At 39.7% G+C, this 17,857-nt stretch overlaps 1 protein-coding gene across 1 annotated transcript in view; it reads left to right on the top strand.

Annotated features, from left to right (window-relative positions):
* Positions 1–12,204, top strand: part of LOC128028723 (serine/Arginine-related protein 53-like) — a 119,601-nt gene extending 107,397 nt beyond the window's left edge. The window contains exons 8-10 of the mRNA XM_052616047.1: positions 7,966–8,069; positions 8,944–9,054; positions 11,789–12,204. Coding sequence (XP_052472007.1) covers positions 7,966–8,069; positions 8,944–9,054; positions 11,789–11,881 — 308 coding nt within the window. The 3' untranslated portion in view covers positions 11,882–12,204. The remainder of the gene's footprint in view (positions 1–7,965; positions 8,070–8,943; positions 9,055–11,788) is intronic.
* Positions 12,205–17,857: the final 5,653 nt, after the last annotated feature.

Raw genomic sequence — 17,857 nt, 5'->3', positions numbered from 1 at the left:
TCACTAATGAATCTTTCAGTGCAATCTGTGAACTGAGCCAACAGGTTCTTTGGAAAGATTCAACTCGTTCATGAATCAGATGTGGCTCTAGAGTCTTCAGTCTCTTCAGTTCAAAGTAATGAGGAACGATATGTTTTAATGAAAAGTAGTAGAGTAAAAATTAGAAAATAGAAAATAAAAAAACTACCTACTTGAAAAACGTACTTACTGCATCTATCCCATGTTCATATGATAACCATTCAGTTTGTATATTTGTTGAGTATTATTGACACTATTTTTATTTCTGTGAAGCTTGTCTGAGTAAAGGCTTCATTACTTATTTCGCATGCAGTTCCACTGTTAGAAATGTGCTGATAGAGGTTTGGGAGCTCTGCAAACAGCTGTTTGTGTTGCACATGTTCTCATGGGAGCCTTTGTGTTTTAGGGACCATCCCACACACACACACACACACACACAGCACGGTCTCACAGAATGACTTCGTTAAGCGGTGCTCATGGAAAACTGTTAGCTTGTCATATGCTGATACGTGAGAAGGTGTGTTGGCCTGTGTAATGTGAGACAGTGTGTATGTGTTTATGTTGTGGGACAGGGAGGAAATCTTCGGGGGGGGGGGGGGGGGAGTGTTGAGCGTTGCATGTGTGTGGTTGGGTCATTTGCACCTCATCAAGTCGGGACTGGTGGTCTCGGACACACACCGGGAACAGAGCCTCACTGATGGGGTGCAGGATGGGTCACTCTGTGGTCGACCAATCGTCAGTGTGACCAGATCTTTAGACTCTGGATATCTATGATTTGCTTCTATTATTATACACAATATGTGTTGTCACTGTAGCTGATTTACTTTTACTGGAACAAAGGCCATCGATTGTTCTGTTTGCATGTGTAATCACGATTGATCTAGGGCTGGGAAACATTCATTTGTGTGATATATATTGTATAATAAGTGATAATAATAATTAAATATAAATGTAAGTAAAATATAATTTTTACATTGTGATTTAGCACTACTAAAGTCGTTTCTTGTATATATTTTCTCAAGAAAAAAATATCTTTAGAAAGTGTGGTAATAAGTATGAATTTGTGTTATGCTGACAAGATTGATCTATAGATTACAAAAATCTTTGTACCAATATACAGTATATACATATAATAATAATAATAATTATTATTATTATTATTTATTTATTTTAGATTTTTACAGGTAATTATATTAATTATGTGTTGTGGAAAATAAATGCAAAAAAAAAAAAAATACTTCAATGTAGTGAACTGACAGCTTTCAAACACTTCTGAAAGGCACCGATAAATGTGAAATTTCTCAAAATGGGTTCATGTAAATATTGTTTTGCATGCTAAAATTTAAAGTAAATAAATATAACTGATGTTAGTTCACCCATAAATTTCTCACCCTCAATCAGTCTTAGGTGTATATGACTTAATTCTTTCAGACGAATCCAGTCGGTGTTATATAAAAATTGTCTCACAAAACCAGTCTTGAAAAAAAACTTGTATTGGTAAAAATTATAGATTTTTTAAAATTATTTTTATTTTTTATGGCAATATCATTAGAATATTAAGTGAAGATCATGTTCCATGAAGATATTTTGTAAATTTCCTACTGTAAATATATCAAAACTGAATTTTTGATTAGTAATATGTGGTTCTAAGAATGTAATTTGGACAACTTTAAATTTTTCTCAATATTTTTATTTCTTTGCAACCCCAGATTCCAGATTTTTAAATAGTTGTATCTCTGTCAAATATCATTCTATACTAACAAAGCTTATTTACTCAGCTTTTAGATGATATATAAATCTCAGTTTGAAAAATGGACACTTGAGACTAGTTTTGTGGTCCAGAGTCACAATTGTCTTTGATATTTCTAGCTGTTTCATGGCACTGAGCGGGTGTTACATGCATCAGTCCTAAAGAAGTGAAATAAAAAGCGTCCCATCCTTAAAGAAAAAAAGTGTCAACAGTTGTACGTGGAAGCAGTTCCAGGAGCATGACGTATGGAGGTCGGCGTTGAGCATGAGTCTTGTGAAAACCAACGTTTGTTAACAGGAGCAAAGGAAGCAAAGTTTCCTTACTTTAGCAAAGGAAAACCAGTCTCTTCTTGGTTTATATGAAACTTCTCTGACATTCTTCTTTACAAATACTCATTTTGTACTTCTAATTAGTGATCTTTGTTTTGTTCTCTCCACTGCGTTTCTGCATTCATCACTTCTGAGCGGTGCATACACAAAGCACACCTCATACGTCATTCCTTCACAACTGCTTCCGTGTACAACCGTGAGCTCAAGCTAAATTAAAATGATTATTACATTTAAATATGGTTATGCTTCTTGCAAGAAAGCATCAATTCGCTACAGGAGGACTTTGTTCACCCCCCAGAGCCATGTGAGACACTTTTTTTTTGGATGGGCGCTTTTTATTTCACTTCTTTTGGACTGATGCAATGTAACAAGCCATTAAACTGCTTGAAAGACCAAAGACATTTTTTTATGTAACTCCAACTGGATTGGTCTGAAAGAAGAAAGTCATATACACCTAGGATGCCTTGAGGGGGAGTAATTTATGGCCTGATTTTCATCTTTGGGTGAACTAAACCTTTAAGTTCACTTAAATTAGGTGAGTTAAGGAAATTAAGTTATCCAATTATAATATTAGTTCTGTGATGCCAAAAGAAAGTTTAGCAAGCCATGACTAAATTTAACTGTAATGCTAAATAGAATTACAAATGTTAACCCAAAAATAAAATTTAAAAGTGAAAAACAGTCAGTTTAATAAAGGCATCATTATAATTGATTCTGGCCATCATTCATGGTAAAAAGATGTCATAAACAAATATTTAAAACATTAATTTGGAGAAGATGAATTTCTGGTTATAACTTTCAATATTATTTGCGATTAATATTGATAAATTACAGAAACCTGTGGGATTATTTAATTTATTTAACCCCATCAGGTAATTTTTACCTAGTATTCTTTTCTTTTTTTGATACAAAAGGAGCATCAACAGTTGCTGTATGTTTTGTTCAAATCTCACAAACGGTGAAGTCAGACTCCTTTATTTGCTCTCAATAAAGCAGAGTGCAGGGTTTAAATACTCTGGGGTGATTTGGCCCAGACAGAGGTCACCGGGGCACTGTTCTTAATTAGCTAAATGAGTCCGTCTGCATTGTGGCAGTGACCTTCTCTGCAGTCAATTACATGAAAACCACCGTCTGAGTTACACTACAGCGCTGAGAAATAATGCTGATCACACATATCTGTGAATCGGATTGGTTTGTCTGGCAGATGAGAATGAAGGAGAGTTACAGTCTCGTGAATGGAGAGGCTCTTAGTCCGTTTTAACTCGGATTACATCATTAGTGCTTTAAAGGCTAGCTCCAGTGACGTAATCAGTCGGGTGTTTCCTTATGTTTGACAGCAAAACCTGAGAATACTGCACTTTTTCCCTTCCACATTCCTTTATACTCTTAATTGTGCTGTTTACACATCTGTGCTGTATCTCTCACACACACACACACACACTCACAGTAAACCGAGCTTTGCTTTGTCACTACAGGTTTTATTTGTTACGGGTCAGTTCTGACATCATAACGGGAACCTTATAGATGACGTTTGCCAGTGTGCATTTGTATCGACAAGAACTGTACATTATTTATACCAAAGAAAGATTTATTAATAAATCATGGATATGTTTGTTTGAGCAGTAACTAATGTTAATGTATGCATACCACCTCTGGCATTAGGCAAGAACATACATCTGTCATTGTTTGCCTGTGCAACAGGGTTTTTGGATAGTCAAGTTAAGTCTCCATCTCTCATGTAATGCTGTGTGATATAAACTGTTACGATCTCGATCTTTTGGAGCATGCACACAGCACCAAAGCAATTGTAGTCTGAATAGCAAGTAAATTTGATGGACAAAACTGAGCTGTTACTCTTTCTTAAACTGGTGTTTACATGACATTTCAACTTGATCATCTATTACATTAATCTGCATAAAACTTGTAAAGTGCATGTAAATGAGTGGTCCTCTACATTTTGGGCCCTCCATTTTCCACGATGATATTCAAAGGCATCATGGTTTGCCAGTGGTTTGTGATGTACAGGAGAAGGATTTGTACATTTTTACTCACATTTTCTCCCCTCGGAAATATTCAGTCACTTGTAGATGACACTTAAGAAGTGAGGCACATTTCAGACTGCGTCTTGTGAAGTGTGATCTGCTCCAAACCTGGATCGGTGCGTGTTACTAGATGGAGACGCTGGCCATGCAAACTCTCTTTGTTTATTGAGATCTCATTTGTCAGACAGAGAGCCGAGAGGGTATTAGTTAGTTAGCAAATATTGACATGCCACTTTGTTCTGGGAACTATCAACTGAAATCAGCAAATCAATGCTCCTAATAGCTGCTCATTACGCACTTGATGTATTTTCAGCTTTAAAAGTCAATGCAGTCAAGGACTGTTCCTCGACCAGAGGCTTGATGTGTTGCTCATGCCTGTTGCTGTGTTTAAAGACATCTTCTCAAGCGTTGCATGTGGAAATCTTCCAGTCTTTTAGGAGGCTGTTTCACTTGAACGAGGTGTTTCTTAAATGTCTAGTGTCTCACTGTCATGCTGTATTTAAAAACAATCAATGGCAGTTTTTGCTATCAGATGTGTAATTAAGTTAAAGCAAGGTTTCTTCTGTGACACGCATGCTTGTGTGATGGAGATCACAAAGACTCGAGCCGTCTGTAGCGCTCACACAGAGTCAAGCGGCGTTCGTCAGGAGAGGATCTTCATTTAGACACCAGATCTTCCTAGATAAATAAAGACAGTGTTAATGGAAGAGGGCCGAGTCGGATGCGTGTCAGGGGTGTGCCCAGATAAATCATTAGATGAAGGTTATTGGAAATGCAGGGAGATAAAAGACTGAAGAAGCCAGTAATTGCCTTAAAGATCAGACTACAAAGCATTAGCCCGGCTTTTACAAGGCCAGTCGGCAACAAAAGAGTCCTAATTTATGAGCTCAGCCTAAAAGAATAGCATAATTGCATTAAAAATGAATGCTAATGAGGTCTAAACTGGGGAAGATGGTTATTATGAAAGTTTGTATTTATCTTCTTTGGCCTGAATGATGGCTAGCGGCTTGATTAATGGCTTAATTTCTATCAATTAGCTGTGCCAGAAATAAATAAATGAATCTATCCACCGAGCCAGGGCTAAAGTGAGGATTGAATTGCACATCGTCGCTCGATACTGAGGTCGGGCCGGGTTCCCAATGGTTTATCTTGTGTTTAACGATTAGTTTAGCTTTTTGCGTGTTTGAGAGTGCACAAGTATGTTGATGCATGTATTTAATGTAATGCACAGTATGTGCAGTAGGGGGCCTGGAGTAAAAACAGAAACTCTATTATAGTAAACACAGCTGGTCTGCAGGTTTCTCCGTGTATTGTACTGTTTTCTCTTGTCTCTATGGACTTTTCATTCTCAGTCAGTGCGGTGTGATCATTAGGTCTTGTTTGGCTCCCACTTCTGAATCCACGGCCGTTTGAGACGAGCACCTGATGATGGCCAGCTACTGCTTTAATTATTCCATCAGTGATGAGAGCCGCTGTGATTTAGCTCATGGAAGTAAGGCATTGAATTATGGGAATGAATCAGGCGTTCACTTCCCTCTGATATCCTTGAGCGTGGTGCTGCAGTGGCTTGAGTTGTTGAACATCGCCCTCTTCTGCTGTTCTCTTGTTCCTGTCTGCTGGAGACGAGCTTTCCTTTGACTTGAACACGCTTGTAAAGAAGAGAAACTTCTACTGAGAGTGTTTCAAGATGCTGCACAAATTTCTTCACACCTAAATATGCATTCATTCATGTTTAATAGAGAACGGAGTCAGTTTAGTCCTTCAGGATGGCAGGGAAAGACAAGCATCAGAATCATATCTTCATCATGTCTCTCTCGGTCGGTGGTTAATTCATAGTTCGGTTGGACTGCTATAAAGCTTGTGTAACGCAGCGACAACGGCTCTAAATACATTTTGTGGATAATGTGTCAATATTAAATGTCATCTTTGACCTGGTCTTGTGCTGGTCGTGTCTCTCCGACAGTGCTATCGGTTTTCTGCTATCGGCTCGGCACAGGCCCCTCTCCTAAAATCCATTATTTGAGATTTTCCTATGAAATACATATCTTTCCTCTCTGACATCTGACAAACAGCATATGGAAGTCATTGTATCTACCAATAATGTGTTTGTCAAAAAGCATGAGGCACTAATGGAAGTCCGGACAAAGGATAGGTTGTCACTGATATATCTGGGTGCATGGGCTTGTGTGTTTGTGTGTGTGTGTGTAGCAGTCATTAAGATGTCACACACACACACACACACACAGGAGCAGTAATAAGTGTGTGATTGAGAGCCAGTGGACTGCTGTCATCTTAAGGACGGTCTGTAGGCTCCTAGAGGATATTGCGCCTCTGTTTGACTGTGTGTGTGTGTGTTTTTGGGAAGCCAAACTGTTGTCACTATGTGTGAAATTGTTTGTCTTATTTTATTACAAGTTTGGTTCCAGAGCAGGTGTGTCATGACATCATCAGTTAGCACTGACACGTGTGTGTGTGTGTGTGTGTGTGTGTGTGTGTGTGTGTGTGTGTGAACTTAGTGTCAAATCAAGGTCTATGTATATTACTTGAATGAAGCTAGATATTCATCAGAAGAGTGTTTTCCTTTTCTCTGTAAAAAAATAAATAAAAATTTTTCAACTTTTTGAAAAGAAATAATGAAGGTGCTAGTGTTTGTTCATGAGCCTCATAAGTCAAACACTAAAAGCTGAGTGTGTGTGTGTGTGTGTGAGAGAGAGAGAGAGAGAGAGAGAGAGAGAGAGAGAGAGAGAGAGAGAGAGAGAGAGAGAGTTAGCAGACTTAGCAGAGAGAAAACCAGAGCAAATATTCATTTATTCATTAATGAGCAGAGTGAGAAGATGTGTTGTGACAGTTCCTCCCTGGCAGTTAATGGATTCAATTAATTCCTCTCATTAGCGCAGGGATCTGTGTGTGTTTGTGTGTGTGTGTGTGTGTGTGTGTGTGTGTGTGTGTGTGTGTGTGTGTGTGTGTGTGTGTGTGTGTGTGTGTGTGTGTGAGAGAGAGAGCGAGAGAGCATGCTTCCCACCTAACAGTGTTTGTTTCTGAGCACTTGTGTGGCTAGAGATAGGATTGTGGGTGAATCTGAGTATCAGTAATACATTGTGTTTTATGTTTTAGGAAGTCTTAAATTAGCAGGATCACACAGACAGCCGTGCTGATGTTGTGAATAACAGCACACCTGTGACTGTAGGTAATCTCGGCTTATAGTTCAGAAAACATGGTTTATATGGAGTAGCTTTAATATTAGACACAATATAGCCAGCTGCTCTTATTTGTGTAAGTAGTATCAAACAGTATCAGTAATTTTATTAATTTTTCATATGTAGAGTGAGTGAAATTTGCATATGAATTAGTAAAAGATCGCTTAACAGTAAAGAACCTTAGAATTTATTTATTTTCTTGAAATCTCCTTCTCCTTTCATAGTCATGAAAATAAAGAAAACTCTTTGAATGAGAAGGTGTGTCCAAACTTTTGGTCTGTACTGTGTATATATATATCAAACTAAAGATGATCTTCTGAGACCAGCACCAAACTCCTAGACGGTTTGTCTGTTCGGACTTGACTAGTAGTGACTACAGAGGACACCAAACACAACTGTCAAACCAGTCTTATTTTCTTGTGCTGTGTTCTTGCTTGTTTGGTCGGTGTGTTGTTCTGACAGTGAAAGGGATCGGGACACAGCCTGCTTCAGTGTGTCATGTGCACTTCATGTGTCCAGTAGACAGACTAAAGTGATGTTTGTTTTCTTCTTCTGTGGTTCTTGACCGTCTGACCTGTCCCGCTGACCTCTCGTCTGTCCACTCACCGCTCTGTTTTCTCTTCCTCTAGAGGAAGTGTCTCTGGCCGAGCAGGTGAGGAGGATAAAGGATATCGAGGCCATTGAGAGCGACTCCTTTGTTCCTCAGGCTTTCAAATCATCCCGGACCACCCAGGTACATCTCTCTATTCTCTTTGCCTTCCTTCTCATACATAGATATATTCTTTTATTTGATTTCTTTTCGCTGGATTACTCTCCGTCTGTCTGCTAATGAAATGATTGCCATTCTATTCTCGTTTGGTCTGTGGCACATCGGTGGGCCGTCGTTCACCCTGAATCCGGTCCGCCAGCGTTCACATTCACCGCTCAAATCAGATTACTAACAAATGCTCACAGATCTCTGTGTCCTGAGACAAAAGGTGGCAGCTGAAATGAGTCTGTATGATAGATGACAGCTCTCCTGTGCTGATCTCAGGTCTGTCTGTAGGACTTCAGCGCTGCACTCACTCACAGCAAACACGCAGGACATTCTTTGGACAAACACAAATACATTCATTCACATGCAATTGATTTTTCAGTAATCTCCAGATAAAACCTCACTTAACAGGGTTTGGTGCACTACACGTTATACACAGGAGTGTGCTTAGCCCGGATACAGGTGTTATACTGCACAAGAGTGAGCTCTGTTATCATTATACTGCCCTCAGTTCAACATCTCTCACACTGAACTCAGCTGCAGATAAGTGTTTGCTCAACTTTGCTGTGCTTCAAGAATGACTCGTTATCAGCTGCAAATCTGAAGCAAGGTGCAAAAATATCTCAGTGTCTGCAATTTAATCATGTCACACAGATAAAAGAAGAAAAAACAGCAGCAAAGAGTGTGTGGCATAGTTTACCCATAAAAGAAAATTCAATTTTGTTGCTCCAAACCTGGTGTTGTGAGTGGATTTGACTATAATGAATAAGAGGACTGTCTGGAATGATGGAAGGATCAGTGCTCGGTGTGATTTCTTGATGTTTTTGTACATACCATAACTTTTTATTTGTAGGTGACTGAAGCTGTAGAGATGAAGAACGAGGCCGAGACTATAAAAGAGGAAGTGTCCCTTCTGCCCAGCTCCATCACCTACAATGAGAGCAACACCCTGGCTCACCCGAACGTAAGACCGCTTTATCTGCTTCAGCGTATGTCAGACACACAGCTGTGCCAGACGTGAGCTGTATCTGACAGAACCTTGTCTTAGGAACATCTCCGTTTGTAAAAACACTAAAGATGAGGTATTTTTAATTGTAAAAATGCTGAACATGTTCGGTTAGGGTTCGATTACAGTATTTATACCTAGCTGTAAATGAAACAATAGAAGTCTATTGAATTCCCCAGTTAAATGACAAGATAATATATATATATATATATATATATATATATATATATATATATATATATATATATATATATATATATATATATGGGTCAAAGACGTTAAGATGTCCGCATCAAAAGAAATGTACAAAAGTGATTTTGTGTCCATAGAAAGCACATTAAATGTAAGTAAAATGTCTACTTTTAAGGTTTCAAATACGTTTTTGGAGAATAAAATGTCAAAATTTGGTTGAAATAATGATACATTGTCATTCAGTTTAACACAGTATTTATGCTAAAATTCAAACAACATGCTTATTCTGACGTGCACATATTAAAATATCTAAAAGAATAATGGAGCATACTAAATTTTATTGTTTTAGATTAGTAAAAAATTCTTACTGACAAATGGGCAAAACATAGGGTAGTGGCAAATGTTAAAAATGTAAAATTACAACTCATTAGTATTTGGGGGGAAAGTAATTAGTCTTTTAATATGTCATAAATTGATTTTTGTTGTAAATATGCCTGACAAGATTGTTACACTGAATGACATTTTACTGGGTGTCTTCTGTAAATCAGGGGAAAATGTATGATATTTATTTTTTACTCAGAAAAACAAAAACAAAATTGCAATTGAATAAAACAGAAAACTTTTAGAATTTTTTGGGGGGGGAAACTACAACAGTTTAAAGCAATATTAAACTTTTTTTTTATGGTTAAACACTTTTTCGTCTTTGACCCATATATATAGGAAGGTGTACAGTCCAAAAATGTCTGTGTAGAGTCCTCCTAAAACACAAAAACCCAAAGTGTGTGTGTTAGAATTTCAAGTTAATCTCTCCGCTTCAGCATGAAACTCTCTAATTCTTTCAAAGAAAAAAAATATATATTTTATTACCATCATACATTAAATAAGACTTTTGTGTCACAGCATCTGAAGTTCCACATAATCTTCCCAAAAGGCCTCCGATCAATAATGCTCCTCTCCCAAGACTCATTTCCCCCCACCTTGTAGAAATTGCTGCACTTCTTGACAAGCCTCTCAGGGCTCTTCTTATGCAGCCTCAGTAATATTAGCAGACAGAATTTCCTACGAAAGCGCGCTCCATCTCTCTCGCTCAGCAAACTGGGTTAGGTGTGACTGATGCAGATGAGCTCGACAGGCTGATCTATTGCAGCAATATGCCCAAGGCGAGAGAGCCCTGATCACCAGCAATGATTCAATCATTTAGCCACCTCCACTTACTGTATCTACTGTAATTTCAAACTCGTTAGCCGCGCTTCGCTAGGTGCGTTAGGAGTCAGAGGAGGCTTGTTGTCGTGTCGCTGAATCGCCTACGAAACGAAAAGGCACCATACACCCTCAGTCGTGTTTCCCGGGCAAACACAGAGCCGGATGAGCGCTACGGGCGGACCCTAACCCGATGTAAATGACACGTTTATAATGCACACACACATCCGCTTGCGGCGGGATGGGAGCTATCAGTCTCCACAGCCTAGATTTGATTTGGTGCCTCTCGTGTTTTTTGGATGAAGGAAATGAGTGATGAGTGTTGGAGAAGAATCCAGAACTTCCAAACTTAAGGAACTCATAAGCACAACTAATGTGGGAATCACTCAAATTCTGCCTTTCCGCTGACATCCGAATCAACCGCGCGTATTACCCTGTCTGATGTGTTTATGATGCAATGCCATTTACACTTGCTCCAAATCTAATCGCTGCTGTCATCGTCCTATATTAAGACAACCCAGACGATTAGAGCGCAGGCTTGGAACCCATTAGAAACCAATAGGAAAGATTTGTTTCAAACGGGTTACTTTTTCAGATCTATAGCATCAGGGCGTTAGTAGACCTCGGCCAAATCCAGGCTTCTTCATTCCCCTGAGAGGAGTAAACCACCAGGGGATGTGAAACGGTAGCAGACAGTCACAGATTTCCTGCTGTGGGCGCAGATTATCTGATCTCACTTCTCTCTGTAGGAGGACTCGTTAATGTTCACTTGTACTGCACAGAAACGGATCACGGCGTTTACTGTAATAATATCCAATGCATTATGCATTTATAAACCAATATACAGTTCTTAAAAAAAACACCTCCTCAGTATACTTCAGTCACTGCATTTGTAGTTAAGTTTAGGTATGAGGATCTAAAATATGGTCATGCAGAATAAAACCTGAATTGGTGCTTTACAAGTACTAATAAACAGCCTATATTCTAGTCAAATGCATTCTAATAAGCAACTAGTTAAGTAATATTGAGAACTGATCCTTAAAGTGAAGTGTTACTGAATAATTGCAGGTTTGGTCATAAAAATAAAGAAAGGAAACATCTTTATAGAAAAAGTCTTAGGCCACTGGTATCTTCATTCTCTCGGCTCTCTGCGGATGATTCAGAGTTTGGCACAGTGGGGTTTGGGCTGTTCCTGTAGTGATGCTGTAGTATAATGGACACAAGTAAAGTTCTTTGGAAGTTCATTGTAATGTAATGGTCTAAATGAATGAAGTTAACTGGCTCTCTTCATCTCCGGCAGCTCTTCATGGATAAAGAGGAAGCAGAGAGCTTGTGGTTGAACAGACTGATCTCTCTGCGTCAGGAGAGGCTCATGGGAAGTCCAGTTCCCTGACCAGATCCAGCTTCCTCCAAACCCCTGTGGATGATGACTTACTGAGCGGAGCCTCTCTAGTTCCAGCATCTCTCAAAAAGAGCAAGTGCTCCACCTTCTGGTTTCTGTGGGGAGTCTGATCCAGAACTCAGCATGTGATTATTCTCAATCTTTGACCGATTGTTTATTTTAGTTCATACTAACTGATAATGGTAGTATTAAGGTTTTAGAAGTAATTTACACAAAGCTTTTTTTCACTATGAATGATGGTTGTATTTAGAGTGTGTTGGGTTTTGTTGTTATTGTTTTTTCTTTTTTTTCAAAATAAATGATTGATGATCAAACTTAGTATTACATTTTTTATAGTAAAGAATGGCTACAGGAAAACCTTTTGAGGAATTAGTGTACAGTTTCTGTTGGTCATTTTTAATGTCTACAGTGTTTTCACAGTCTGTCTTTAGTAAGTGAGGTTGAGGGAGGTGAAGTGAGATTAGCGTTTACTTGTCAGAGAGCCAAGAAAAGACAGCATTGAACGCATTACATGTTTTGGAGAGGGTACTGAATGAGTGTCCAGTCATTAAAAACTTAATAAAGTAAGCAGTGCTAAACAACAGTGTGAGTGCTGGTCGCTGCCTAATTAGTAACAGAAGTAGATAAGTATGAATTGTGCTTTTTAAAACCGTATGAGACACCAGAGAGAATGTCAAAAGATTAAATCTGATCAAAAGCTAGTGACATATAAACACACATATAAACCCGATCACTTGATTTAGCAATCATGTAAACACTACGTTCAGATTCATCAGTCATGCAAATGGATGGCAAAAGGGTCCATGTAAAGTACCTGTCAGAAAATGATCATAGGCTATCTCTGGTTTCATCTCTGTGACATCGGCTGTCTTTGAACCTCTCTCACTGTATGATATACTGTAGGACCATCGTTTAGGAGCCACGATCACAGAATTTGCCACAATTGTTTTACAATGTCAATCATTCATCTGGGACAGCCAAAAAATGTGCATTGTGTCTCTTTGTCTTTTATTCAGATTAAACTTGGCACTAGAATCAAATTAAAACTGGCAAATTAAGTGAACTTTAGTAAAAGAAGTAAAAGACCTACACCCAGTGTACTTTTGACCATGCCATTGGATTCCACCCTTGGTTCAGTGGGTGGTCTTTACAAAGGGGGGAAATATGTTTGTACATGTTTGTCATGTATGAGGCATTTCCATTAGTTAGGTGTACATTTAAGACATTTTCACTTTTAATTTAAGCCTACTGGCACATTGTTTGAAATCAGTCAGTTTCATAATGCTGCTATTATAACATATCTTCAAATTAAAGAAAAGAGTCCAAAATCTAACAATATCGGGGCAAAAATGCCACTGTATGAAATACTAAAGCCTCTGTATAAATAAATAAAAAATGACAACATATTATATTTATGTTCCCTTGCTGTCTGTCACATTAGACATTGTTGAATGTCATTAGAGTCTCACTTGGGATCCCCAATCACCTCTGAGTAGTTCAAAAATGGCCAATGAGATTGGGCGAATGGCTCCACTCCATTGCTTTGGAGCCATAACTGACGGCATAAAAGCAGTCAATCCTCCATTGCCTCAAGAGAAAGAAAGGCGAGGAGCTGTCTTGGCTGGATTTCGACAGCACATTCAGTGGTGCTTCACCAGTGTGCTGGAACAGTTAACTGCAGCGTCTCACTTTTGGGTGCTTCAGTTAAAAAAGCAGTTTCTCTAAAAGAGCAATACAAAAAAAATAAAAATAAAATGTATCTTCCCCTGTGCGTTTCTAGAAGCGGTCATTTCCTTTTTGTGAATGGTTCATTTCCTCATTGCAAGAATATGACAATGGCGATGCTGTGATCACTCCTCATAAGTGGTGGATTTCCCTCTGCTGCTACTCTTGCCAGTCCCTCTGCATCACACATGACCTCTTTGCTTAGCACTCAGGGAGATCTGAGGGGGACAGTGAGAGCTATTCCTCCCAGGCTAGTTCTCACAGACCTCCCACTCCTCTAGCAGGTCAAGTGCCATCATGGTGGCCCTTCTGTCTCTTTCAGGGCTCCAGATGAGGATTATATGCCAATAGCCACATGAGGGGCTGGTGTCCTCAAAGGATGACAGTTTTCTGAGATTCCCCCTTCCAGGGTGGCTGCTAATTCAGAGTCAGACCCTCAGATGACAGTCATGCTTTTCAAGGCAGCCGCAATTATCTATCCTGAGTGGAATCCTCCACCCTGATCAGAATGTTTGTGGGTGGGCGATTTGTTTTTGGCGGTGGGGCACAATGCTCAGCCATGTTCTGCCTAAGTCCATTTCTTCCTGGAAATGCATGAGGAGATCACAAAGTCATTGAAGGCACCTTTCACTGCTCAACACTACCTTTAACAACAGGGCTTCCAAGAGTTACTCAGAGATTCCCCAGGCTGAGGGTGCAAATGTGGTAGTTCTAAACTGGGGCTAAAGCAGGAACTGCGCATAGCAACCTACTTCATTCTCCAGGTGACCAAGGTCTCGGCGCGGGCTTTCAGCAAGACAATGTCCACCTTGTTGGTCCAGGAATGTCATCTCTGACTGAACCTTTTGGAGATGTAGGACGCAGACAAATTACCCTTTCTCGATGCCCCCATCTGACAAGCAGTCCTCTTCAGCGACACTTAAGGAGTTGAAGCAGATGGAGGCCGTCAAGCAGATCTTGCCCTCTTGAGGTACCACTGCCAGGCAATAACAGCCCTGCCCCTGGTCTGGGCAAAGATTGCTGTCTTGTTGGCAAAGGATGCATAAGAGCCTGTTCTACAGTACTTAATTCATCGTACCAAAGAAAAGAGTGGGGTTACGGGTTATCTTTGATCTGTGAGACTTGAACCAGTATGCTGTTAAAGATTCTGACACAGAAATGCATTCTGACATGTGTCTGCTCCCCAGATTGGTTCACAGAAATCAACCTGAAGGTTGCATACTTCCATGTCTCCACTTTTCTTTGACACGGGCCTTATTATATTTCTGATATAAAAGTATATGAACAGTGGCTATGTCCCTCCCAATGGTAAGTTATGTCCATTCTGTCCCAAAGGACTATGGGGCTTACATGGGGTGCTAGGTAGGTTACAATCTTGTGTATGCATTTGTCACTGGCATGCTGTTGCTTGCCAACATCTGCATCACCAATCCACATATCACAGTTCAGCAGTTACCATAGGGACCTCTAATGTCATTAGGAATAATGTTGAACATGACCGATAGAAAAGTGAATGTCTCTGTTGCTGATGTAACCTCAAGCCCTGGTTGAGGGAATTGAGATGAGGTCAGCTGACTTCAGCACAAACCTGAATGAGTAAAGCACACCGACTGCTTTATAAACCCATTTTTACTCATTCCCTGTGATTTTTCTGGACTCATATTTTGTAGTTTCCATATTTCTTTTGTTCTGAATTCACTCCTTGTTTTTAGTCCCTGACTGTCTTGTTTGTTGTCCTAGTGTTTCACTTGTTTCTTTGTCAGTTGTTGAATGTAATGGTACCATTACCATTGGGTAAAAATTTGACTTGACACCACTTAAGACCATTTACAGCCTTCAAATTAAGTGTGATTGGAAAATTAGTCTTAAGAGGTACTCTTATTGTGGTACCACAGTCACTCTATGCTAGAGCTCATAAGTTAATTTGGACATGATAGATACCAAACAGAATCTTTGAACTAAAGTGCTGGTCTGTCATGGAGAAAGATGCAGAGAGGTATGTCACATTGTGCCATGGATGCCAATTAGTGACCTGACAGGCCAGAGCAACTGAGAATAACATGTCTGCTCAAAGGCCATTGGCAGGACACTGATATACTAGCTTCTCTGCCACCTGGAGAGTCTAAACTAGTGGTAGTTGATTATTACAGACACTATAATTAATATGCAGTACTCAAATTCACTGCAGCTGATAAAATCATTGATGGCTTGATCGTCAGATTTGATTGTGGCCCACATTTTATGTCTGCTCAATTTAAACAATTCTGTGAGACAAATAACATCCAGTATGTGAAAACAACCCCACAAAGGGCACAGGCAAATGATGAGGTTGAGAAACAGAATGGGTTCAAATTGAAACACATAATAATAGCTCAGGCGGGGGGCTATACGGGAAACAGAAGCTCCACAGTATTACTGGAAAAAAAAAACACCACTGAGTTGCTTTTCATGAGCAAAATTAAGAGAAGCTGTCAGATTTCATCATGCCATGTATGACCACATCATGATGCGGAGTAAAAAAAACGGTAGAGAAAATATTTACACAATCACTACAGCAAAAAGCTTCACAGCTAGAGACCGCTTCACTTTACTTGTGACAAGTAAAAACTGACAAACTGAAAACTCCATTCAACTAAATTTCCTATTGTGGAAGGGAAAATTGTGTAACCTTCAAAGACTCTAGTGGAGCACAACACGAGTGCATCTCAATAAATATTATAATGTCATGGAAAAGTTCATTTATTACAGAAATTCAACTAAAATTGTGAAATAAATTGAACGCACACAGAATGAAGTAGTTTTAGTCTTTGGTTCTTTTGTGATGAATTTGGCTTACATTTAACAAAAACCCACCAATTCAATCTCAAATAATACTTCATAAGACCAATAATAAAAAAAATGTGAAGTCTTGGCCTTCTGGAATGTATGTTAATTTACTGCACATGTACTCAATACTTTATAGGGGCTCCTTTTGGTTTAATTACTGCCTCAGTTTAGCGTGGCATGGAGGTGATCAGTTTGTGGCACTGCTGAGGTGGTCTGAAGCACAGGTTTCTTTGACAGTGGCCTTCAGCTCATCTGCATTGTTTGGTCTCTTGTTTCTCATCTTCTTCTTGAAAATAGCTCATAGATTCTCTCTGGGGTTCAGGTCTGGTTAATTTGCTGGCCAGTCAAGCACACCAACACCATGATCATTTAACCAACTTTTTGGTGCTTTGGGCAGTGTGGGGAGGTGCCAAATCCTGCTGGAAAATGAAATCAGCATCTTCAAAAAGCTGGTCACCAGAAGAAAGCATGAAGTGCTCCAAGATTTCTTTGTAAATGGGTGCAGTGACTTTGGTTCCCAAAAAACACAATGGACCAACACAGCTGTTGATATTGCAGCTCATATCATCACATACTTTGGAAACTTAACAATGGACTTCAAGCAACTTGGGCTATGAGCTTCTAAACCCTTCCTCCAGACTCTAAGACCTTGGTTTCCAAATTAAATACAAAACTTGATCTCATCTGAAAAGAGGAGTTTTCGACAAATGGGTAACAGTCCAGTTCTTTTTCTCCTTAGCCCAGGTAAGATGCCTCTGATGTTGCTGTGGTTCAGGAGTTGTCACAGTGTCTGGGTTGTTGTTCCCCGGGGTTCCACTAGATGTCCTCCTTCTCACGGTGTCTGTCCCAGATCACTTCCTGTTCCCTTATATGGTCACCTTCCTCCTTGTTACGTGATTGATTGTTCACCCCACCTGTCTCCTGTTTCCCAATTATCCTTCTGTGTATAAATACCCAGTCTGTCTTAGTCTATGTTACGGAGTCCTTGTTTGACGTCATTGTGTTTCAGGTCCATCAGTCTTGCTTTGCCTTACCCTATGTGTCTCATTCTCTCGTTCCACCAGACTTCCTCTACCTTCCCGTTCTTCCGAGTTCCCCGTTTCATCCGGTTCCCTTTTTGTTTGATTTGTCTCTCATGACTGTTTATTTTGTATTTACCCCTCTGTTTAAATAAAACCCTTACCTGCATTTGGATCTACCCTCTCTTTGTGTTTTCCCAATACCAATCGTGACAGAAGGACTCCGTCATGCCTAGATCCAGCGGTGTGGGATTTCGAATCGGTTCCCCAGCCACCATGGAGGAACGGAGGGGGAGATTCCGGAACTTAATCACCCTTCATCAAGAGGGAAGTGAGGTGGGTGGCCTGGCGCAATTGTTTTGGACTATGGCAGTCGGGCTAGGTTACAATGATGCAG

Source organism: Carassius gibelio, chromosome A15, assembly GCF_023724105.1.
Source record: "Carassius gibelio isolate Cgi1373 ecotype wild population from Czech Republic chromosome A15, carGib1.2-hapl.c, whole genome shotgun sequence".
NCBI lineage: Eukaryota > Metazoa > Chordata > Actinopteri > Cypriniformes > Cyprinidae > Carassius > Carassius gibelio.
This window is presented reverse-complemented; position numbering and strand designations above follow the sequence as displayed.